Source organism: Drosophila yakuba, chromosome 3R (assembly GCF_016746365.2).
Source record: "Drosophila yakuba strain Tai18E2 chromosome 3R, Prin_Dyak_Tai18E2_2.1, whole genome shotgun sequence".
NCBI classification, from domain to species: domain Eukaryota; kingdom Metazoa; phylum Arthropoda; class Insecta; order Diptera; family Drosophilidae; genus Drosophila; species Drosophila yakuba.
The window spans coordinates 19,399,193-19,423,254 of NC_052530.2; the positions used below are offsets into that span (position 1 = coordinate 19,399,193).

A 24,062-nucleotide genomic window follows, 5' to 3' on the forward strand; every position below is an offset into this window, starting at 1 on the left:
GTTCTTGTTGCTCTTTTGTATAAATTTTCGTAAAAATAAAATTTGGTAAAAATAAACAAAATTTGATGATGAGTGAAGAAATAGTTGGCAAGAAAACCTCATTATCAAGCCTTATCTACCCAAAGCGCATACCAAACATTAAGTTTGGTCCTATCAAGGACGAAATGGGCTTCACGCTCAGCGAAAGACTGGCTCTCAGACAGGCGTGGAACTTGATCAAACCCTTTGAGCGGCGCTACGGTCAGGATGTGTTCTATAGGTAGGTGGTTTCCTTTTGACAAGGAAATGCTTCAAACCTATGTATATTTGGCAGCTTCTTAAATGATTACTCTTGGGGTATTAAAAAGTTTGGGAACGGAACTGAGCTCGACCTGAAAGCCCTGCACTCACATGCTTTTCGATTTATCAACTTTTTTGGACTTCTCATCGAGGAGAAAGATTCTGTAATGTTCCAGCTGATGATAAATGACAACAACCAAACCCACAGTCGCTGCAAAGTGGGCTCCTTTTTTGTTGGGGTGAGTGTGATTTCATATACAATTGTTTACTTAAATTTTATATTACTCCTGAACTTATTGTTGGACAATAATATGCGATCATAAATGTGTCACTAAATATTTAATTTAGTTTTTTTTTTAAAAACAGGATGTTGCTACTCATTGTGACTTTCAATGACAAAAAATATGTGTTGATTGAGGGACATTCAGTTAAAGTGTTAACATTAAGATTATAGTCTCTCACCTTTAATATTGGACAATTCGTTTTGATTGCTTTTAAGCGAATTATCACATATTGACATCCCTTTTAAACTAATATTACAGAAGTCAAAATTGTTTTCCAAATTATTAACCATTAGAAATGTCTATCAATTGCAAACACTGGCAGGTAAAACTACGTTTAGTAATATTTTAGAAAATGAATAAACATATATAAACTAGTCTTGTTTGCCAAAAAAACTTAGGTATTGAAAAACTTACATCTTTACAAAAAGTTTCCAAGTTTGGTATTGTTTTTGGTGTCAATATTTATAATGTGTAATTTAATATGAGTAATGACAAAATAAGACTATTCACTCTTCTTATTAAAAATCGACTTAACTCTTCTTAAATAAATAATAGTGTTACTCATAGTCCTGTCATATTACTCCGATGTGGGTAGCTATGAATCAGGTTTTAAAAACAGTAAATAGTTTTTTTTTACGTTTATCGTGATAAGTTATTCAATTACATTTTCGTTGTACCCTTCAGCATCTAGCCCAGGCCCTGGCGGACTATGTGCTAAAGGTGTTCCACAAGGTCAGCTCGCTATCACTGGAACGGGGCTTGGACAAACTCGTGGAGAAGTTCCAGAACTACCAGGACAATCCGTCGATTACCTCCGCACACAATCGCCTGAGCAAGATGAACTCTGATCCCCGCCCTCCCAGAGGAAATCCAGTGGAAGCCCAGGGCATGAATCGGAATTATATCGGGCGGCGCACTTCTGCCGCGGACGCTGCCTCTGCCACCGCGATATCAGGCTTCTAGTATCAGCCTCTGTCGCAGTCGCCGACGCAGTTGCCGCTTATTTTGCTTAGCTGCTAAGCGATTTCCTTGGAGAAATTCAGTTCAGCTCGGACGCTCATCGCGCCCATATACACGTTTCGATAGTTAAGGCTTTCGGAGAACTGGAGTGATCAAAAGTGGCAGTAGCAACGTAAACATAAATAAATTGTACATATAACCTCGCATTTGCGGGCTAATCGGCAAATCGTCTAAATAGTGCAGTTTAAAAAATTAATTGAAACATGGTGGCTACCGAGGAACTCAAGACGGTAATTAAACTAACAAATTTTCTTATCGCCTTAGTCGTACACCTGAGTTTTATGTAAAACCCCTAAGGGCAAAAATGAATAAAAAAGAATTATTACGTATACGACATGCCGACCAGCATATTTGGTAACATTGGAGCGAACATAGCTATTAATAAACTACCAGTGGCGCATAGCTAAGATTAGATATTCATTTTAAATGTAGTTCAATATGGATTGCTACATATTCTTCTTTCTTAAGACCGGAACATTTTGGTTCCGATTGATGGAAAAAAAATAGCTTCGTTTATTCAAAATATTTGACCATTTCTTAAAAGTGTAACTTAAGGCATAGAAATCGATTTTGTTCTTGAAGCCTCTTGAGCTTTGTTCTTAGGCACTTACTACTTTTCAATTACCATGCTAAATACGTTTGCTACCTCTTTAATTAGCCACTTAAATTTGCATTTGTGGTCGTAATCTTGCCCTCAATCAAAGACATAATTTATTAGGTACTAATTGCGAACCATTTCCAAGTGGGCAGCAAAAATATCTAATCGAACTATAGCTCCTCCATAAAAAGTGCACGCAAAGTTGAAGATTTATAAAGCCCCCTGAACAGTTTTGTTTACAATTCCGTATGCTAGGTTACCAAGCTCTCCAGCTCCTATCGGTAGCAATAAACCAATGATTAGAGAGGGCCTAGGGCCCCAGGATCGAGAGTTTTGTACTTGGGGGGTGGCACACAACCCTATCTTGCCCTTGGCAGTGGAACAGATCCACTTCGCCGATACAACGGTTGCCACTCGACAAGGCCTCTCAAGTGGCTGTTGCGAGGTGATTCTATGAGGTATTAGGAAGTCAAGGAGCCGGGAAGATCGTCAAGATTTCGGAGGGAGTAGCAGCTGCGATCGGCGTGCGGTTCACGTAGCCACTAACTGCTTTCGATAATGGCCAATTAGCTATCACCATTGGACGTGACGCTGGGCTCTTTGGATTCAGATTTCCAAAATTTCGGGTTCTAGCCTGCCAAATGATTCACTTTTCGGCTGAAGATAAGGCCACGCGTGTTTGGGTTTTTGGGCACTGCTCCAAAATGCCAATATTTTATCAAATCGTTTAGTAAACAACAGGCAGCAATCATTGCAGCTATATAATATAATGTTCATAATTCCAGTCGCGTGCCAATCACTTGTTGTTGTTTCATGCTCTCTGACATGTTTACTCCGGGTTTATCTGCCTTGCACTGAACTGTCGGGCAATCTGCAATCTAATATTTACATATCAATAAGTTGTAGCGTTTCATGGCCAATCGCATCCGGTGAAATGTTTCATTTGGATGTTTGGTATGGATGTTTGACTCTTTATATTCATTCAATTTGATTTCATACTCCTTTATAATAAATCCAAGGAAAGAAGGGAGGGATCCAATTTCCCTATATTAGTAAAATATTCATTGTAGCTTCTTATGAGATATAATTTACACATTTAATAACCTTATTCTAAGCGCTGTTTTAATGCAAATACTTACTTAAGGCGCGACTTCTATTGGGGTAAGTAATAAATTGGATGTCGTATCCCGTTGAATAAACCTCCCAAAGGAGTCCATAAGCCAAGCCATAAGAAAGAAGCATTTCCGTTTTCACTGTTTACATTTTAAGCATTTGAATACCAGGCACACCTTGCAACAGTAGCGGCATCCATGGGCAAACAATATCGCTTTAATTACCGCATGGGCAATGGGCAATGGACTTGAGCAAATTAAGGGAATTGCGTCAATAAAAGATATTGTCTACCGACCGAGTGAGCTGCAATGGCGCGGGCCACGATAAAGCCAAGCAAATTGTGGGTGGAAGCATCGAGCGTAAAGCCCTCGTGAATGGCCCCAAGGCATCCATCCATTCGTGAATGGGTATGCGACTCGGAAAACGGGGCAGGTGCTTGGGAACAGGCCTCCCAAATGCAATAGCACAAAGCACATGGCACATGGCACAATGCACTGAACTTGACATCGGAAAAACAGCAGAAGGAAAACAGAAAACGGAATGCACAGCAAACGACACGAAGCTTATTGGCATGGTTTTGGGTTGGCGCCCCTATACGTACACTGTGCGAAAATGCAGCAACTTTTACTATCCTGGTCGCTATAACATATAACATAGTTATAGGCTTACCTATCGCTAAGAAATCTTTATTCTTCTATTTATTATTAAATTGTAACGCTAGTTAAATGAAAAATGAAACTTCCTGTTTCTGATCTCTCAACACACCAATTTCACAATATGTTTACAAAGTTTTTTTCTCACTGATAAGTGGGTGTGTCAGTCGTATCGTTTTGAACCCCTCTCGCTGTCTCCTTCGCACCCTCGGACATCTCGCTCGCACCGCCGGCGAGTGATTGACTTGTTTGGATGCGAATGCGGCGACAGGTTGCTTTTAGCATGCACTTGACGCCATAAAGATGCACCTACGTGTTTCACTTTATAATTAGACATTCCGTTTTAGTAACACCAAGAATCCATCAAGAAATCAACTGCGCAAGGAACGATCTCACGTGGTTATCATCCAATCAATGGCCAGCTTCCTTTTACGGCCGGAGAATAGATCCTGATTAACTTGGCTAGTGCCGCCGATGAACCTCCAAGTCCAATTTTCTTGGACTTTGCTCAATTCGTTTGCGGTGGCGTATGCGTAATTTTTGCGTGTAATCACATAAAAAGTCAATCGCTAGGCAATTAATATGACAATGTACATCAATTGGCATTGGAAGATCGATAGCGAAAATGAGTAGATTGGCGGTAGAGTTTGATGGTACTTCCAGCAGGTGGTTTGGTTATTTTCAGCTGTTCATGCTCTTTTCAGAATAAATCCATTTGCTTCTGAGGTAAACAAAATGATTCGAATGCATCTGAGTCGCGTAATCTTTTGGCAGTCGTTGGGAATGCCGAAAAAAAGTGCCAGATTAAATAAAACTTTTATGCACAATAGAAGAATCTTCGCCAAGAATCGAGATAAAAATAAGTTTTTTCGAAGAGTTCAGTCTTCAGCGATTTAGTATTCTCGAGGTGTTCGCACGAGACAATCCACTGCCCCCGAGGCAACCCATAAAATTAGCGGAAAAATCAAAACAAGAAATATAATTATATATAGGAACGCGCTGCGAAGATAATTAAGGAGACGCGATTGAAATAAGTGAAATAGACTATTGGATATATACAAACCATAAAATAGTGTTTTTTACACCAACAAAGGGGCGTCAAATTTGGCGCAGTGCGTTCTTTCTGCGATCGTCTTATATAAGGCGTTGCTGAAGAACCCGGAAATCTACCGAACCTCGAATGGATTCGGAAAAAGTGGTCCGCGCCATGGCTCGTTGGTGGCAGGTAAATTGTTTGTCGGATAAATGTGCCAAATGTACTGTAGTTTTTATTTTTAAATTGGTTTTAAATTGTGTTTTTAATGAAAAAGGGTTTCAAATCATAATTTACCATCCTCAATGGTATGTTGGATATTTCTTAAAAGTTTAATGCGTGGTGAACTGGATCATAAATGTGTTCAAGATTTATTTAACTTTTCTTTTAATATAGTTTTCCCTTTAGCGAGGGAAAACTCCTTGAATTGAGCCCTTACATCGGAAAATGTTGGTGTTTTCCTTAAGGTCCTAGCAATTTTCAGAGTTACGTATATGGTTTTCAACAAAGTCCAAAGAAACACTAGACACTTGCCTATTATTATAACCAGGCCAGTGAGGAAACCAATCAGGGCAGCAATCGTAATCATTATAAATGGAGACTATTAATTGTGAAATAATCTTTTGAACAGTTCCTAAAGAAAGTTCTTCTTTTTGCAGACTGTCAGTCAAGAGGATGGGGATACACGCAATCCAATAACCTATGATCTTCTGCAAGAAAGCGAATCGAGGACTTCGAAGACCCGGCAATATGTGGCGGCTATGATTAGTGAGAACAATGAATTTATTTATTGATTTATTTATTCATTGACCAACCATTGATTCCTTACAGTTTGTTTGGGTGCGGTGGCCGCAGGAACTGCGTTATCCTGGACGGCTCCTGTTTTTCCGCAGATAACTGCAGGAAATGAGACCATTAACCAAGGCAGTTTGAATTCCAGCACTGGAGTTATTTCCAATTCGACCTCCACCAAGGACGACATTCGACTGAGCGAATCGCAAAGTGAGTACCCTTTTTATAACGTTGAATTGTTAGATTATAGACTAAAGTGTTAGAGTGCATTTCCACATTGATAACATATCTTTTGTATTTTGATTCCCATTCAAGTTAAGGGTAATAGTGTCCATTTTGTAATTTTATAAATCTTATTGTAATTATTTTAAAGTACTTCTTATTTAATTTCTTTCTTTTGTAATATCATAAAAAGTCATTTAGGCCGTTACTAATATTTTTTTTGTCGGTCCCTCTAATTGATTAAGTTGAACTTGACCCTCTGAAACTATTATGCCCATTTTGCTATCTCCTGTGACAAGTGGTTAGGATTTACGTGATAATAAACACTATAGATAATATTGATATAGACTGATTACAATTTCTGGATAGATTGGCTAGTTCCGGGGCTTATTAAACAACGTTTGTTTTCCAGAAACATGGGTGGGCTCGATGTTGCCCTTGGGCGCCCTTTTCGGAGCCCTGCCCTCCGGATATATTGCCGATACGATCGGGCGACGTTATACTGCCATGGTCATGGACATTCCCTTTATCTTGGCATGGATCTCGATCAGTTTCGCCAATTCCGTCGGCTGGCTTTACTTGGGAAGATTCTTAATCGGTAAGTGATGGAAACTGTGTAGTTGGAATCCGGTTTGAATGTGCAGCGTTTCAGGTATCTCAACTGGCAGCTTCTGCGTGGTGGCTCCCATGTACATTTCGGAAATCGCAGAGACCAGCATTCGTGGCAGTCTAGGCACTTTGTTTCAGTTGCTCCTCACGATCGGCATCCTGTTCATTTACGTGGTAGGAGCATTGGTCTCATGGAAAACCCTGAGCATGCTCTGCCTAATCATACCCATCCTGCTGCTCTGCGGCCTGTTTATCGTGCCTGAAACTCCAGTATATCTACTTAAAAGGGTAAGGAACTACACAAATTTTATAAATCAATCTTTAGTTTTTCGATTGGGATTTTCTAGGTTGATGTCCTAATGATTTTATTAACAATTTTGATTATTTAATTCCAGGGTAAGCGCTCCGAGGCCAATCGCGCACTAAAATGGCTGTGGGGAGATTACTGCAACACCAGCAACGCCATCCAGGCCATCCAAAACGACTTGGACCAGACTGGAGCGGATGCTTCCGTAAAGGATTTGTTCAGCAACCGCGCCTCACGTCACGGCATGGTGATCTCTGTGCTGTTGATGGTATTCCAGCAGTTTTCCGGCATCAACGCCGTGATCTTCTTCATGAACGAGATCTTTGAGTCAAGCAGAACACTGAATCCTGCCATCTGCACCATAGTGGTGGGTGTGGTGCAGGTGATCATGACCCTGACCTCCTCCCTGCTGATCGAAAAGGCCGGTCGCAAGATCCTGCTGATCTTCAGCAGTACGATTATGACAGTCTGCCTGGCCATGCTGGGTGCCTATAACACGATCCAGAGACACACCGATGTATCCCAGTCCATTGGCTGGTTACCCCTCCTCTGCATAGTGCTGTTCATCGTTAGCTTCTCGGTGGGCTACGGCCCCATTCCCTGGATGATGATGGGTGAACTCTTCATGCCGGACGTCAAGGGCATTGCCGTCTCCCTGAGTGTCATGATGAACTGGGTGTGCGTGTTCCTGGTCACCTGGCTCTTTGGTCTGCTTACGGCTGCTGGTGCTGATGTGCCGTTCTGGTTCTTTAGCGCCTGGATGGCGGTGGCCACTGCTTACGTGGCCATTGCCTTGCAGGAGACGAAGGGCAAGAGTGCCAGCCAAATCCAAAGCTGGTTAAGCGGGCGCTGAGGATCACAGGAGGACTCCATCCCATAGTTTATTCTAGCTGAATGCCATGGAACTCGTAGTTGAATAAGTAGCCAAAACCAAAAGCGTTTGTCACTATTGCAATTATACTTTTCAATACTTTCTATATTTCATTTTTATTTAATACAATTTACAAGTCATTGTGAATCAGGCACAATTGAACCTAAACCCATCGAAAGCCAAGATATGTAATATTTTTTTTAGTTTTGTATTAAACTGCTGAATTGCTTCAGAATTAAGACGATAATGGGCTAAATGCACAACTTAACTTATGATGTTCCACAATGTTCAGTTACGTAGTATAGATCAACTAGTTTCTAAGTACTCATTGTCAGCCGAAAATATTCATATAAGATTCGATGGACTTCCACCCTATGTACGTGCTCTCCTTTTTGTATAAACCTCCTTCTGTATTTCAACATATTTTAGGATTGCAAAGACATATACCTAAATGTATACATATGTGTGCTAGTTTTAAACAAATGTCCATATATTTGATAATAAAAGTAAACTGTACAGCAACCCGCAGTGTTTGTGGGTCAGATTGGGGGCGATAGCACCATTCCCGGTTACGCCCCTTAAAGTGCGAATTTGGATCACTATCAGGTGATAGGCCACGCCCACTCCTGGCGCCAGTACTCGGCGATTGCCCACCATGGCCAGTGTGAAGGTCATCATCGGTTGGTTGATTGATTGATCGACATCGAAGTCGGAATCGCCAGATCGATGCACAAAATGCAAATTGAAATCGTGCCAGCCAGCCAGCCCACTGCGTTCGATTGCCGGCGCTTGTATGCAAATATTTAACGCAATTACAGGAAGCCCATCGAAGCTCCTATTTGCTTAGGTATTTTCTCCGCTATTTGCTCACATGCTCAACAGGTTGGCGACAATCAGCAACAAAGTAAATAGTAATGGCAAATATCGCAGAGGGTGGAGAAGTGCGGATAAAGGAGATCATATGGCATATGTGGTTTCCAGCTAATTTCAATTGGCGTTCTGGTATATACATATATCGCTGGGATTGATGGTATACGAGCGTAGTCCATATACATCTGTACCTGTAAATGCACTACTTAGCTTTAAATTGATAATTAAGGTATTAATCGTCGATACGGTTACCATATTTTACTTTGAACTTTAATGATTTAAAAATGTAAAACAATTAAATTTAATATTCAAAAACATAGTTTACGCGTGGTGCGGGGTGCAGGGTGCGGGGTGCAGGGTGCGGGGTCCGGGGTGCGGGGTGCTGGGTGCGGAGTTCATATTATTAAATACATGTTTTTTGGCAAAACAATAGAAATTTACAAGACCAATACAAAAATGAAAAAATACCAAAACATTTTTTCAAAAGTGTGGGCGTGGCAGCTTTGGGCGGTTTGTGGGCGTGGCAACATGAATCGACAAACTTGCGCTGCTTCTATGTCTCTGGAGTCTGTATGCTTAATCTCAACTTTCTAGCTTTTGTAGTTCCTGAGATCTCGACGTTCATACGGACAGACAGACGGACGGACAGACGGACATGGCCAGATCGACTCGGCTATTGATCCTGATCAAGAATATATATACTTTATATGGTCGGAAACGCTTCATTCTGCCTGTTACATACTTTTCAACGAATCTAGTATACCCTTTTACTCTACGAGTAACGGGTATAAAAAAAGTTTATAAACTGGATTTTGCAGTTGCTTAACTGCAATTGTATGTATGTATGTATCTATAGTAGTTTAAAGTTCAAGTGTTTCTTAAATAAAATGAATGTATTGATGGGTTTTATCAGTTACCAATTAATAACAATGTAATCACATTGCTTAAAACTAAGCTGCAAAAAATGTAAAAATAGTATTCAGTTAGTCGGGGAACTCGACTTTCTTGTTTTTATATTTTATTATAGCCAGAAGCGTAATAAAATATATAATATATCTAACAAAAGCTTATGAAAATTTAAGTAGCAACTAATTATTGACTATTTATTATTTATGAAAATAATTTTCCTATATTATATAGGAATTATATATATATATATATATATATATATATAGGAATTATATATATACTATAGATTGCACTAAGGGTTTCCTCTGCCGAGAAGCAATACATTAAGAAATGAAATAAATAAAATTAAATTAAACATGAAATCCTAAATGTTTTTAATGGCAAAACAAGCAATGCCCAATTTGCAAAAGATAAAGAGTCGGTAAATGCGTAATTCCTAGCTAGCTTTCCCATTTGTAACGCTATTTAACAAAACAAACATTGTAAATACAATGCTCTTATATGCAATGAAAATGAACAAAGCGCAACTTATTTTTTATTGGCATCAGTACGAGCCTCCTGTTTTACCATTTTTGTACAAATCAACAAATCTCGAATGTTTTTTTGTAATAAAAGTTTGTTAAGACCTGATAACGAGTTTGTAAAACATGCTCATTATCAATATTCAATACCCCGACAGCAGTTCACTTTCCCGATTTAAATTTAGCAGATCGTCATAAATAAACGCACTGATTTCCATGTATTTCATATTGCAGTGCCGGTTCCGGATGGTGTTAGCCAGAATAACCACGTCGATATAAGGCACTTAAGTGAATACACCGGAGACATTTTAATGAGCAAATGTGTGGGGCACGCACAATTCGGACCGACTAGTCAGGCAAATTAATTGAGTATGTACTAACTGTATCGCTAGGCCATCGGAATAAGTCAGCTGCATGCTAATTAACTTCCTCTTTGATGGTGATTCACATCGATCTGTATCGATGTGGCTCCAAACTTTCCACACTTCAGTCCGGAACTAGAGGTCTGTGAACACCTTAACCGTAGACAAATTTTTTTTTATGCGTTCGTCTGTTTTTCTATGCCGAAAAAAAGGCTGCGAGAGCAGCGGCCAATTGCCGACTGGGCTGAAAAAAAAGCACACAAATTCAGAATTCAACTCTCTCAGTCGAGCTTGGTTCAACGGTCGGCGTTTAATTCGCTGATATGGCTGCCCCTGTGTGTGATAAGTCTGGATCTCTACAACCTAACGTAGTGTGTGAGTGAGCTTCCTCTGTGGTGTGTGGAATTCGTATTATCTAGCCTCACTTGCGACTAAGTACGAGTATAAATGCGTCTGTCATAATTTGTTGAGGCCCAACACAAAAGCGTCAAAACATCCGCGATCCGACATCATTTCCATTCCGGCAGCCCAGCCAAACAGTTAGCTCTGATCTCTGTGCAGTCCAGAACTGAATTAATTCCCTTATTACGTATACGCCGCATTGTGCAGCCAGACGGTGTTTCACTGATTGCCCACTAATTGATAATTTCGGCTACAGAATGGGTAAGTCCAACGACCTAGTTAGTAAGTGTATCGCCAGAGTGTTGGCTTTTAGCCGCCCAGCTGTATAGTGCTGATAAATTGATCATCGAGTGTCGCCTTGAATTATTATAAATATTAAACATGATAATAACTTGTGCTCCGATTAGGGTCCACATTAAACGCCACATTATCGCATTGAACGAGAACCGAGTGGCTGAGATAATGTTTCCCCAAATCAGCGCGTTACCTCTTTCATTAGTCTTCACCTGATTTTGAAGCGGTCCGCACTTGTATTCCCTGCCTCACATCTCGTGTCCCGAAGGTCCTGTAAGTTCCTTCATCAGCTTAAACAAATTATAAAATGAATCCTGTTAATCCTGTAAAAGCTTTACATAAAAAGATTTGCTGCATTGCAACTCATCTTAAAACTATATAACTTTTCAAAATATCAAATAGGTAGCAGAAACCTAAAAACTTAGGAAATGTATGTTTAAAAAAGGATTTATCATGAAAGGTAAAGAAACAATGATAGATCCTATTTTACCCTCACACATTCAGCTTTAGAGTTTGTATTTTTCCAAAAGTTGTAATGCCAAGCAAACAAGTGGTTGGCTACAGTCAATGAAAACTTTCCACAATAACCATTTCGTAAACAAGTAAAAATCCCCCAAAACTCCACGAATTATTCGGATCAGACATGTGTTCCTCAACATATCAGCTTTTGATGCCAGACATGTCTGCGAAGGTTACCAACATTTTTAATCGTATCTTTACTTACTCAATCAATGAAAGCACCACTTAATTTTGGAGGCACTGGAACCCTCTCTTATCAAATCGATTTTAATTACATTTTTAAAATGTGTGTCTCGTTTGTAACATAGAGATGTGTGCGAAAAAGTGATCTGAGCGGATGTGTTAATTGTTAATGACACTTTAGATTTTTTTTAACTACACTTTATACTTGAAAAGCTAGTCTGCTTAATAAGTTGCTTTCTATTTGCGCCCTGATAACAATTTTAAAAACGCCCCCATTTGTCTGGTGGGCTATAAAAATAAACATATTACCCCATATTTAAACTAGAATGCTCTCAGAAACACATTTATTTAGCAAGTGAAAACAAAAAACCAAATGCTAAATGGAATTACGGAAAGTTTCGCCATAGGCAGCCGTAAATATAAAAACTCACTTCCGTTGGTGGCAAGCGACAGAGGAAAATGTTAATAAAATTAGCTGTCCAATTTATTCGAAAATCTTATCAAAAGCTGGGTACTCCGCCCCACGGAGGATTTTTCAAGAATGTCAATAAATTAGGGGAACCCCAACTAAAGTATTACTATACAAATTTTGTTTGGTTTCACAAAAACATAATACAGTTACATATATAAAGTTCTATGTCAGATGTGTCGTAACACCTTTACGTAGTAATTGTGTCAATCTTAACGGCGAGGCTTACTTTTCCATTAAGTTTAATAGTTGGAGGATATTTCTGAAGTGCTCAGGTGTTCCCTGACCACCAAACTTGTTGAGAAACTACCCCAAGCAGATATGACAATCGGCGCCATTTCGAGAGCCTTCACACCCTCTTCACGTGTCTCGCCTGAGACGCAGAAATTGTGTCACCACCTTCGATTTGGAACCAACTAAATAACTCCAAGGACAGGGTCGTAAAATGCATCGGAAGTTACTCAATAGTTAACAGTCGTAATCAAAACTTGTTTACGCGTTTGGTGGTGACATTTGATTTTATTTAGGTATTCAGGAGGTTGTGTGAGTGGCAGAAGGCACTTGTAGATTAGTGCTATTTGTTTGTTTTTTCAGCCCTATACCTATATATAATATATATACTCAGGCAGAAATAGTTAGAACCTTTGCATTAATTTAATGCCATTTATAATGCTGGGATTTAATTTATTCCCTCTTGGCTATGCAATTTTTGTAACTTGTTTAAAAGCCTTGTCCTGCTTTGGGACATACGTATATTATAGGGTATTAAAGGGCTACATTCTATTGTAGGTAAACAATGTTGAGATTGGGGCATCGTTTTCGCTGCACCTCCTTATCACATTCCATATGTGGGAATACGTATATGAGCCAGTTCAAGTGCAAAATGCACACAAATAGCGCGATTTCGACCGAACAACAGCGGAATATTGAGATGGCAGAGAGTGAGTTTCGACTGGGAGATGGCAGCTCCGATGATAGTATAGTATGGAATGGTATAGTATAGCCTATAAATGGGATTGCCGTGGATCGGGAGGCGCTTCCCTGATAAGATTATGCACGTGTAAGAGCACTCGTCAAGTAGAGTGTCAGTGAGCATTATTGAACGTGTATGGATTTCGAACGCCTGCCATATAAGGCGGAAAATCTTTAAATTCGCGCGATGCGGCGATTCGAACAGCATTACATTTCTCCAGGTGGACTACGTCGGTTTAAGTTTCATTTACGGATCCTGCTAAAGTGGGATTTATTCGGGATTTCGGTTCAAAGGATTTTTTTTGTAAGAATTCTAAGTGAATAAGCTAATAATTACAGTGCATTCCCCTAATAATGACTTGGTAATCAATACAAAAATCAGCTAAAAGTGTCAACGGTGATTACATAAAAAGCAATAAATAAATTAATTAGCAGTACCAATGCGACAGACATTAATTTGTCCACAGTGCAATTATAATAATTTGGTTATTTTACCGCATTAAATAATGAACCGATTGCAGTTCCGCCTTCGTTCAAATTTTTTGTGGAGCTATTAAGTCCAGATATACTGGCTAATGGGCTGATAACGTGATGATTTAAAAACTGCAGATAATGTGACAAGTTATTTGGTGTATAATGGAAAGCTTTCTGGCATCCATTCCCACTCCTATGTGGGGGCATGCGTCATCCCGCATTTCGGAGCAGTGTCGAGCTCTGACCGTTTGAACTTGCACCCGATTGAATTACAAATGGGGATAGCATCATTAATCCCAGTCCGCTGAATTGCTAATGAGGCACTTTCGCTTTTCCACTCTTGTGCCATTGCAGCTGCTTGTGTACACTCCAAGTCGGCCAGATGCCCTCAATAAGCCGGACAGAGGTGAGCGGTGTACAGTACTCCTACACGGAAGTCAGTTCGTTCCAGATAAGCGAAGGAAACACTCGAAACATGTCACCCGAACCGGTCAAGTCCGGTCGCATTTTTATGGCTGCTGTGGCAGGTGAGTCAATATTTTTCAATATTCAACATAAATAAAATATAACTAACTCATCCCAAAGGGGTGACTATTATGCATATTGTTCTTAAAAATAATTTGATTCATTATTTTTATGTTTTTTATGTCGGCAATTTGTCATATGTTTTGACTCATTTCTATACCCATTACTCGTTGAGTAAAAGGATATATTGTTGAATCCTAGCATACACCTTACCATATTCCCGATTATGTTGAATTTCTTGCTAAATCTATGACATTTTTTGTAGCCAACTTGTCCGCCTTTGTGGTGGGAACCACCCTAGGATGGACCTCACCCATCGGCCCAAAGCTGAAGTCGGAGGACACTTCAGACTCGCCGTTGAGCCGGCCCATTACTTCCGATGAAGATGCCTGGATTTCGTCCCTGATTGCCGTCGGTGCTCTGGTGGCTCCATTTGTGGCCGGTCCGTTGGCCGACCGCATTGGCAGGAAGTGGGTGCTCCTCTCCAGTAGTCTGTTCTTTGTCCTGGCATTCGGCTTGAATATGGTGGCCTCCGAGGTGTGGATCCTGTACATGTCCCGCCTCATCCAAGGATTCGGCGTCGGCTTCGTGATGACCGTGCAGCCCATGTATGTGGGTGAGATTTCCACGGACAATGTACGCGGAGCCACCGGATCCCTGATGCAGCTCTTCATTGTGGGTAAGTATATTGAATAGAGGGAGCATAGGGAAAGTGGGACTCAAATATGTTTTTTCACGTGGTTTCTTAAACTAAAGTGATGGTGGACCAATTTCCTTAAAAGAGTAGGAGAGAAAATTATCTAACGATTAATCTTATATCCCTAATCTTCAGGTGGCATTCTGTACGTCTATGCCATTGGGCCGTATGTTTCATACCAGGCTCTGCAGTGGTGCTGCATTGTGGTGCCCGTGGTGTTCGACTTGGTCTTCTACACGATGCCCGAGAGTCCGTATTTCTTTGCCGGAAAAGGTCGAAAGTCGGACGCACTGAAGTCGCTGCAGTTCCTGCGCGGCCAGAGTGCCGAGGGTGTGCATGACGAGATGGCCGAGATCCAGGCCAATGTGGAGGAGGCGATGGCCAGCAAGGGTACAGTGATGGATCTGTTCAAGAACGCCGGCAACCGCAGGGCCTTGTTCATCTGCGCTGGCCTGATCTCATTCCAGCAACTGTCCGGCATCAACGTGGTGCTCTTCAACAGCCAGTCGATATTTGCCAGTGCCAACACTGGGCTGGATCCGGCGATTGCCACCATCATCATTGGATGTGTCCAGGTGGGATCCTCGGCATTGACGCCTCTGGTGGCCGATCGCCTGGGCAGGAAGGTGATGCTGCTGACGTCTTCCGGTGTGATGTCCATTGGACTGGCGGCCCTGGGTGCATTCTTCTACATGCAGTTGGTCAAGAACGACATCTCCAGCGTGGTCTGGATGCCAGTTCCTGCCCTGATCATCTACAATATCGTGTACTGCACGGGCTTCGGACCGCTGCCGTGGGCTGTGCTCGGCGAGATGTTCCCGGCGAACATCAAGTCGGTGGCCTCCTCGGTGGTGGCGAGCACCTGCTGGACCCTCGGCTTCCTGGTCACCTTCTTCTATCCCAGCCTAGATGCTCTGGGCTCCTACTACGCCTTTTGGCTCTTTTCCGGCTGCATGGTGGTGGCCTTCTTCTTTGTTCTCTTCGTTGTGATGGAGACGAAGGGACTCAGTCTGCAGGAGATCCAGGATCGGCTCAATGGCAAACGCAACTAGAGAGCAGGTCCCTTGGTTGATAGTGCCCTTGATTCCATAATGATAAGGTGCCTTTTGCAAGTATTTTATTGATTAGTGTTGTAAGTCAAACTCAATTGTTACATGATATTCCTGTTAAGTCGTAAAAAAAATAAAAATCTAGTAATTACAATTATTATAAACAAACAATTTTATTTCACTGTTCAGGCACTCAAAACATACTGCAGTTATATTGGAAAAACGTTTATCAATATAATATAGCCCCCACAAGTGGTTTTAACATTTTTAATCCGAGGATTTATTGATCAGAATTACAAGACAAATCGATATATCAACATTGTCTCTCAGCTTTAATGGTATGTGCTTTAATCTTTGGCATTTATACATTTTTTTGAAATTAAGTTTCAACTTAATTCTGTTGAAAGATAGTTCTTATCGGCTTATGGTAATTACTTTAATCAAATGCCCCCAAAAATATGCAATGTTATAGAACTGTTGAGTTAACACTGAATTCGCCGTAATACTGTATAAGTTAACTAAAATCTGTTAAATAAAATGTAAACGAATTTCTCTGTAGCAAGCTTCCTCTATTTCAATTTAATATTATACAGGTTAATAAGAAGTAGTTCTTTCAGGGGGAAGAAACAATTGATAGCTTTTCCAATCTCAAGACTGGAAAACACAGTAGCTTTGCACGAGTTAACACTGCAATTGATTTTTCTGAATCACTCAATCACTCATACGGAAACACAAAAAAACATAAAAATAACTTTTCCGCAATGGGCGAAAAAACACAGGACGCCATGTTGGCCGAAATGGATTTGATCTTTCTGGACCACATATTGCCCAGGTGCTGCAAGGATATCACCACCACGCAAGCGTTCTACAAGGACTACACCGCCGATAAGCCGAAGCGAACGGTCACCGCGTTTCGAAAGCAAACGGATCCCGCACTGATTTCCGGTCACTATGCGAACAACTTGAAAGTCCGAAAGCAGGAGATGAAGACGCGGACTTGGCCACGATCCATGGACTGGCGAGAGGAGTACGCGCAGTTTGTTAAGCGCAACAAGTGGTGCAACGAGGAGATCTACAAGCTCTTCTTTGTGCACCCGCCCATCGATTATTTCCTCATCAGGGAATACCTGCAGGATCTGCTCAAGACCACCTACATCTCGGACTACTCGCCCAACCATTACCACTCGCTCATCAGCCAGCGCAAGCATAGGGTGCAACACGATGCTGATGGCATTGACTATCGGACGACTTATGGCAACTATCACAATCGTATCCAGGAGGAGGACCCGTTCAAGTCGAGCATTCTCCCGGAACCAGCACCTAGTCCCAGGAGCATGGAGATAGGAAAGTTTGCCAAGGAGATGCGCAAGCTGTTTACCAAGTACAATCTCACCACCTACTACGAGACCATCTGCCTTCCGGCGCTGATAAAGGCCAAAGATGGTATCATGCCATCGGGACCGATCGATCGCTACACACTTCGTAAGCACTGAATCGCACCTAATCAAGCTGACCAATTCACAATTACACAGCTACTGCAGTACTGCAGTTGGGTTTATAAAATTATACTGATTGTAGCTTAATAGGTATTATTGTACTAATTATACATTCGGAGTCTGCTGTGGTACTAAGTACTGCTAAGTACTAAGTACTATAAATAGGTTTATTTATTTATTAAAGATGACAGCGGTCATAGCTATTGGGTCATTTCCACATTGAGAATGCATTTATAGCGGTTTTACAAATAACATTTATTAAATCACTTCAACACATAAGTTCAATGAAGGAAGTACAGGGCCTTTTTGTTGCAGGTAATTACAATATGTCATTGTTTATGGATATAACACTATGTCTGTATAAACACCGATTTCATTAACTTTCTCACCTTCTGTATCACAGTTACATGGTTATTACAAACGTGAGCGTGTGTATGTTCTTTTGTTTTTAACGCATACAACTAGGATAGACAACACATATCTCTACCCATATAACTATCGTATAAAGTAACTAAATCTAGCTGGTGCCAACAATGCGGCCCAACAACACCTAATATAAAACCAGAGTAAAAATAGTTTTCATTACAGTTAAGAAACATATACAGTGTTGAAACGTTCGGCTAAAAACTAATAATACCGTCATCTTACAGTCCTACCGACAAAGACGTACCCAGTACCTCCGCTAATTGCTTCAGTTTACAAATCGTATTCACTTGGCTGGGGGCATCAAACATGCAATAACGAAATAATAAAAGCATATTGCAATCGTCTGAAGTCTTTTGAAAATAGCACACTAAGGAGAGTTTAAAAGATTTCGCTTTGCTTAATCCTACCAAGTACAATTACACATATTTCTAAGGTATATCAATGTAGAACTCGCACAACACGTACATATGCCTACGCCAGCATATTTTAAAACCAAATATGCCGACACAGGGCTTGTATATGTATATATAAATGTATCTTGGGCAGGCTTCAGAGCCGCCGTACCCTGTATAAAAATTCAGTTGCCTGATTCTCCCTGGCAACAACAATGCGCTGTCGTGCAATAGTAACTAACTCAATTGGATGTAGACGGATACGTTTGATATTTGCACTCGTGCAGCATCTGGAATGAGTGCTCGAAGTCCCTCGGCAGCGAAGACAGTGCGTGGGCGCTTTCGGTGCCCGAAATAGTTTTGATCAGGCTGTTGGAGTTCAGGGACTCCAGTTCGTGCGTCTCCGAGTTCGCCAGCTCCACGATGGCCGAGCTTGTGGGGGTCAGAAGCTGCTCGCTGGCGATCACTTGGCTGGGTTTCCTGCAAAAAGAAGTTTGGTTTTTAAAACCCGATGACAGGTTATAATAAAGCCTTACCGCTCGTAGAACTTGCTACTGCCACTGCTTCGCTTGTTCCACAACTGGAACTTGAGTTCCAGAAAACCGTGCTGCGGACCAGCAACCCGCAGCAGACTCATCAGGAAAAAAGTGGCGTACAGCCAGCTAACGATCATCACAACGACCAGGAAGACGCCAATCTGTATGTAGGGCAATATGTTGGATGCCATCATGATCCCGCCAGCCAGACCAGTGGTGGTGGCCGCCATCACTGTGGGTCCAATTATGCGCGATAGTACAAACTGTGTAGCTGCCAATCTCTCCTTCACCGGGGACATCCGGTAGTGAATTCCGTAATGTAGGCTAAAGTCCACAGCCAGACCTATAGCCGTGCTCACGGCAATACTCTCCAAGATGTTAAGTTGCCATCCGAGCAGGATGAGCACCGCCACGGTGTTAAAAATGCTTAGCGATACGGTTAGCACGGCGAAGAAGGAAATCAATATGTTGACAGTGAAGCATAGAAGCACTGCAAGAGATGCGGCCATGGCCAGGCAAATGGCAACCAAGGTGTCATGCGAAAGGGTGTCCTGCACATTGTAGAATTTCAGGTCGCTAGTGAACCAACCTCCCTGAAGTTCCGGAGGTGCCGTTTTTAACTGCAGCTGAAACCACTGCTCAACAGACTCGTAGAACTGCCTTATATTTGCGTAGATGGTGCTGTAGGCCACGTTGGACTCGAACTCGATGACCAGGGCTTTGACTAATAGCGGTGTAAATGATCCGTTTGTGCTGTATTCTGCACTCTCATTTCCACTCATTCCTGGATAATCCTCCGTCTCCAGTCGAGGAGCATCTGCAAACTTGGGTCCTGCCACGCCAGGCCGGAAAAATGTAGTGTCATACATGTTGGATATGCTTTGTGGTAAGCAGTACTCAAAGATGTGCGGCTCGAAGGGAAACTGTGCGTCACAGCAGGGCGAACGGTCTTTCCTTGTACTGTCCATATCATCGATGCATCTGTAACATGAACAAAACCTCCTATAGCAATCTAAACCCTTGCAAGTATAAGATAATAGATGCTCACCTGCGTTTCATATAGTCGATAAGATTTTCAATGAAGCAATTGGGCAACAGCAAGCCGAGCGTCTCTTTGTAAAAGGGTTGCTGCCGCACACTCTGGCAAAAGTTAAGAATCCAGAGTTGTGCCGGCCTGCTGGATACGTTAAAATTATTGTCATAGTGCAGATGGCCGTATGCATTGGGGTTCGTATAGTCTCCGTCGTCCACCGCTTGAACTCCCCAAACGAAATGCATGTGCATCTTGAAGTTCTCGTATGCCTGCAATGGTTTTTCAAACCAGAACTGCTGCTTGAGACTAGAGTAAACTTCAAATGGATGTTTTGACCCAAAGAGCTGGAAGTGCGATTTTTCCGGCAACTGGAGTCCAGGATACCAGAACACAATGATGGCACTGGAAGCGCCTAAAGCCCCAAATATCATCAGCCATAGATAGGCATAGTTCATAATGCTGTGCGTGATGCACTCTTCAAATATTTGACAAAATCGGTTAATTGACTTTTTGCAAGCGTGTATTAGCTTCATCGACATCGGATGATGGCAGGATATCCTGGTGGCAAATAGTCGTTCCATGATAGATACCGACGCGGGCAACCAAGTTATCATAAGTATGTAGTTAGTCACCACGACAGTTCCCGCAAAAATCCTGGAAATAAAGTTTACTGAATGAGTGTCTGGTTTTATTAAACATCTTATTTGATATTAACTTACCCAAAGCACTTGATAGCTGTTATCGAACTGCTGTAGGAGGCATAAAAGGCGCCGGCAGTGGTGAGCGAGGTAACGAACATGGATGCAGCGGCATGTCGCATAGTTAGCGACATTATGTTCTCCAGCGACTCCGTGTGATCACTGTTCTCCAGGGGCGTTGGAAGAGCACTCTGGGACTGAGTGTTTAAGGTACATCGATTGCTGAACCTCTCGGCCAGCACACATTGCCAGATTTTAAGAAATAGAAATACGTCATCTGCTCCAATGCCAATTATTACTACCACGGCCAAAAGGTTCATATAGGGGAAGAACTCAAACTCCAGCACGATGGCGTAAAAAAAGTACGCTAGACCCAACGAAAAGCAGATGGCTACACAGGACATTAAGGTGATGAATGCCGATTCCGTGTACAACCACACGCTGGCCAAAACGAATGCCCCTCCCAGCGAAACTAGCCACACGTCGGTCAGCAGCAGCTCATTAAAGAGCTCGTTTTCGAGGCCCAAATCCATCGCAACCACTTTCACAAGCTCGTTGCTCAGCTCCCTGAAAAATCAGTCACAAAGTTAATACAAACAGAAATCACCAAAAACATTTTAAATAAAAAAATTAAAAAAAAAAAATTGCAAAAATGGATCCAGTTCAACGGGAAAGGGAATTGATTAAAATGGAATTGCCAAGGACAAGGGTGCTCGTAAGCACTAGTAGAGCGGACTATCCAGACCATACTGGAAAAGCTGTTTACAATCCTCCGATCAAGAAAAGTCAAGAGGATCCCTCTCTAATAAGTGGTCACTACTGCGCAAATCTAAAAGTTTCTGGTATAGAAAATATAACAAAGACATGGCCCCAAGCAATGAGCTGGCGGGAGGACTACGCACAGTTCATCAAGCGCAACAAGTGGTGTAACGAAAAGATCTACAAGCTATTATTTATGTATCCGCCAGTGAATTTCCGAATTCTAAAGGATTTTGTGAGGGACCTTCGTCGATCGGTGTACATGAATGATTACTCTCGAAACGATTTTGTTTCCTTTGTAAGTCGACGACGCTATAGGAACAAAAAAGGCTACTCTCTCAAGGATGAGGACTATCGGACCACATATGGGTGCTATTATAATAGCTTGCAAGAAACGGAGCCCTTTAAGAGCGCCTTCTACCCAGAACGTATGCTAAAGGACACGACTCTGGAGATAATCGCCAGTGATTTAAGAAAGCTATTCAGGAAGTACAATTTGACCACCTATTTTGATACTATATGCGTTCCGGCACTGATGAAAGCTAAAAATTCTGTAATGCCCTCCACACCCATCGACCGGTATCAATTTCGCAAATATTAACAGGCGTTCATACTTACACTTCTTCCCATTCATGGAACAGCGGCAGCAAGCGGTTGGATTGTGCTACGGGTATAAATATCATGGCGTATTTTAGGTATACACTCGAGTCCTAAAAAAAAGGCACGCATATTTGGTCGAATTAGATGCAATAAGAATACGGCAACAGATAAATACAAAAGAAAATGTACAAAACAAAAACTTGTTTTTTAAATCAACAACTCACATTTGACTTGATGAAACCAAAATCGGTGAGAAAATTCAGGACGTTAAAAACGATATTTTGCCGCTTGCACTCTTCAGGAGCTCGACAATGCGGTATTTCGTTGCAGTGGTTGTCCATCTTAAGGTCGTGGAAGTACTCATAGCAGCCCAACAGCAGCGTGTGCAGCGATGTAACATCCTCCGTGGTAAGGTCGAAACAGGAACTTTTGTTGGCCAGCATGGCGGCGTAGTTGGGAAGTGACCACGGCCGGCAGCACTCGGTGGTGAGCATCTCCGGTTCGCAGAAAGCCCGGTAACTGGGCACCTCAGTGATTTGGTCCTGTAACTGGCACATGGCCAGCAGGCCGTTCAAATCAAATAGTGAATCGGTGGCGTTGGGGCCGATCCGCTGGACCACAAAATGGGAGTACTCCTTCCGCGGTGATGAGTCGCAAAAAAATCCCTCGATGGGTTGGCGACGATGCATGTCTGCCCAACCGTCGGTGGGCAAGGTGGCGGCTTGCTTTAGGAGCCGCCAAGTACTCTTCTTGGTCTGGACCCGCTGCTGATGCTCGTCCTCGTCCACTGAGGTGGTGTTGTGGCCATACTCGATCTGCTCAGTGCGTCGAGTGGGTTCCAAGGAAGATATAGCGCTGTCGTTTGTAATCTCGTAGTCACGAAATACTCCGCTGTCCCCCATCCAAGTATCAGCACCGAGATTTGGGAAGGGAGAACTAGTAGCCTTCAGCCGTTTCTTGAACTGCTTCATCTTCAGGGTCACATCGTGATGCTCGTGACTGCTTTGGTTTTGTTCCTTACGCCATTTGTTCTTGTTTCTATTTTTGTGCTTGTTTTTACGTCGCCTGTGATCGGGATGCAGCCTAGCCTCTACATAGCCCTGCTCCACCCGTCTCCTCTCCCACAAATCCGATGGATTTGAGAAGAGCCCTCCATGGTGGTCAGTCTCTTGCAGCAGGTTGTACCAGGCCGTCAGTCGTTCTCCAATCTTGGTGCCGCGGGTTTCAAAGCCCTGAAGTGGATAAATTATTGAAAAGTGATTGAAATCATGAAAAATTATCTTATTGTAAAGTGTGGGGAATTCATCAAATTCCTATTACTCATTATTGTTATTTATTTAGAAGTAAGTAATTAAGTGACAAACTTTTGAACTACTTTTATACAAGACTTCTAAATATTATATAAATTGATTGTAAAAAAGTAATTAAAATAAAAACATTCTAAATAATTTTAAAATCAAGCCGAGAACATGTTTTGGACAAATCTTTTAAATGACTAACCAAGGTGGGATCGCTGAAGTCCGGCAGCTTGTTCAGGATGAGGGCCACGATAATGCAAGCGACACAGTAGACAGCAATGGAGACGACCACCAGGTAGGGACGCCTGGCCAGGACGTGGTAGTACCAGTTCATCCTCTCCGAGTCGAAGCACAACATGTCAGTAAAATGTGATGCCTGAATCCTGTTTAGCCTCTTCGCATAGTGGGAACATTAGATGCTCCTTGTGTTTTCGATTCCCTTCAGTGCATCCTTGGCGGCTGGAAGTCTCGTATAACCTTGGGCTGCTGGGTGCTCTTTGGGACCAAGCCAAATTCTATTGTTGTGTTTCTGTTACAAATACTGACTGCTGGTCAGGCCTCCCCCGCAGAGATCGGTTTGTTGGAATGCATTTTTATTTGAGCGGACGCAACTAACTAACTAAAACAACACAAAAACAACCGAAAACTGTGCGAATAAGGAAAGCAGAAAACGGTGAAACAACAACAAAAAACAGCATGAAGGATACACTGAGTTAATACAGTGTTAAACAAGTCGGTAACCAGTGATGATGGTCTTAAAGCCAGACAAACAGCTGTTCTCCAAAGGAGATTTCTGA

The 24,062-nt window shown here is 42.0% G+C and overlaps 6 protein-coding genes and 2 long non-coding RNA genes across 11 annotated transcripts; 5 read left to right on the forward strand and 3 right to left on the reverse strand.

Annotated features, from left to right (window-relative positions):
- The first annotated feature begins 65 nt into the window (after window positions 1–65).
- On the forward strand, window positions 66–1,749 carry LOC6537542. The gene is made up of 3 exons (XM_002098052.4): window positions 66–259; window positions 314–518; window positions 1,248–1,749. Exons 1-3 carry the CDS (start codon window positions 66–68, stop codon window positions 1,524–1,526), a joined length of 678 nt encoding a protein of 225 aa, XP_002098088.1. The 3' UTR covers window positions 1,527–1,749.
- LOC6537543 (facilitated trehalose transporter Tret1-2 homolog) lies at window positions 1,677–8,303 on the forward strand. Of its 2 annotated transcripts, none has more exons than XM_002098053.3 (6): window positions 1,677–1,813; window positions 5,640–5,748; window positions 5,812–5,982; window positions 6,407–6,592; window positions 6,647–6,891; window positions 6,999–8,303. In XM_002098053.3, exons 1-6 carry the CDS (start codon window positions 1,787–1,789, stop codon window positions 7,761–7,763), a joined length of 1,503 nt encoding a protein of 500 aa, XP_002098089.1. In that variant the 5' UTR covers window positions 1,677–1,786; the 3' UTR covers window positions 7,764–8,303. The 2 variants fall into 2 exon arrangements, with proteins under 2 accessions (XP_002098089.1, XP_015048405.1); XM_015192919.2 differs by lacking the exon at window positions 1,677–1,813 and adding an exon at window positions 4,837–5,172.
- On the reverse strand, window positions 5,190–5,944 carry LOC26534648. The gene is made up of 2 exons (XR_005561747.2): window positions 5,810–5,944; window positions 5,190–5,739 (listed from the first exon to the last, which is right to left on the reverse strand). It is a non-coding gene; the product is annotated as an uncharacterized LOC26534648 (long non-coding RNA).
- LOC26536226 lies at window positions 8,251–10,858 on the reverse strand. Its single transcript, XR_001454000.2, has 2 exons — window positions 10,463–10,858; window positions 8,251–8,842 (listed from the first exon to the last, which is right to left on the reverse strand). It is a non-coding gene; the product is annotated as an uncharacterized LOC26536226 (long non-coding RNA).
- A 97-nt stretch (window positions 10,859–10,955) lies between these two features.
- On the forward strand, window positions 10,956–16,181 carry LOC6537544 (facilitated trehalose transporter Tret1). 3 transcript variants are annotated; one of them, XM_015192921.3, is made up of 4 exons: window positions 10,956–11,106; window positions 14,111–14,283; window positions 14,547–14,960; window positions 15,114–16,181. In XM_015192921.3, the coding sequence occupies exons 2-4, from the start codon at window positions 14,139–14,141 to the stop codon at window positions 16,028–16,030; spliced, it is 1,476 nt and encodes a 491-aa protein (XP_015048407.1). In that variant the 5' UTR covers window positions 10,956–11,106; window positions 14,111–14,138; the 3' UTR covers window positions 16,031–16,181. The 3 variants fall into 3 exon arrangements, with proteins under 3 accessions (XP_015048407.1, XP_015048406.1, XP_002098090.1); XM_015192920.3 differs by lacking the exon at window positions 10,956–11,106 and adding an exon at window positions 11,395–11,412; XM_002098054.4 differs by lacking the exon at window positions 10,956–11,106 and adding an exon at window positions 13,456–13,586.
- Window positions 16,182–16,690: 509 nt separating this feature from the next.
- LOC6537545 lies at window positions 16,691–17,734 on the forward strand. Its single transcript, XM_002098055.4, has one exon. The coding sequence runs from the start codon at window positions 16,789–16,791 to the stop codon at window positions 17,518–17,520; it is 732 nt and encodes a 243-aa protein (XP_002098091.1). The 5' UTR covers window positions 16,691–16,788; the 3' UTR covers window positions 17,521–17,734.
- A 25-nt stretch (window positions 17,735–17,759) lies between these two features.
- On the reverse strand, window positions 17,760–24,016 carry LOC6537546 (protein dispatched). Its single transcript, XM_002098056.4, has 7 exons — window positions 23,468–24,016; window positions 22,192–23,199; window positions 21,986–22,077; window positions 20,630–21,175; window positions 19,926–20,564; window positions 18,878–19,858; window positions 17,760–18,821 (listed from the first exon to the last, which is right to left on the reverse strand). The coding sequence occupies exons 1-7, from the start codon at window positions 23,621–23,623 to the stop codon at window positions 18,584–18,586; spliced, it is 3,660 nt and encodes a 1,219-aa protein (XP_002098092.1). The 5' UTR covers window positions 23,624–24,016; the 3' UTR covers window positions 17,760–18,583.
- Window positions 21,218–22,166, forward strand: LOC26535106. The gene has a single exon (XM_015192922.3). The coding sequence runs from the start codon at window positions 21,261–21,263 to the stop codon at window positions 21,966–21,968; it is 708 nt and encodes a 235-aa protein (XP_015048408.1). The 5' UTR covers window positions 21,218–21,260; the 3' UTR covers window positions 21,969–22,166.
- Window positions 24,017–24,062: the final 46 nt, after the last annotated feature.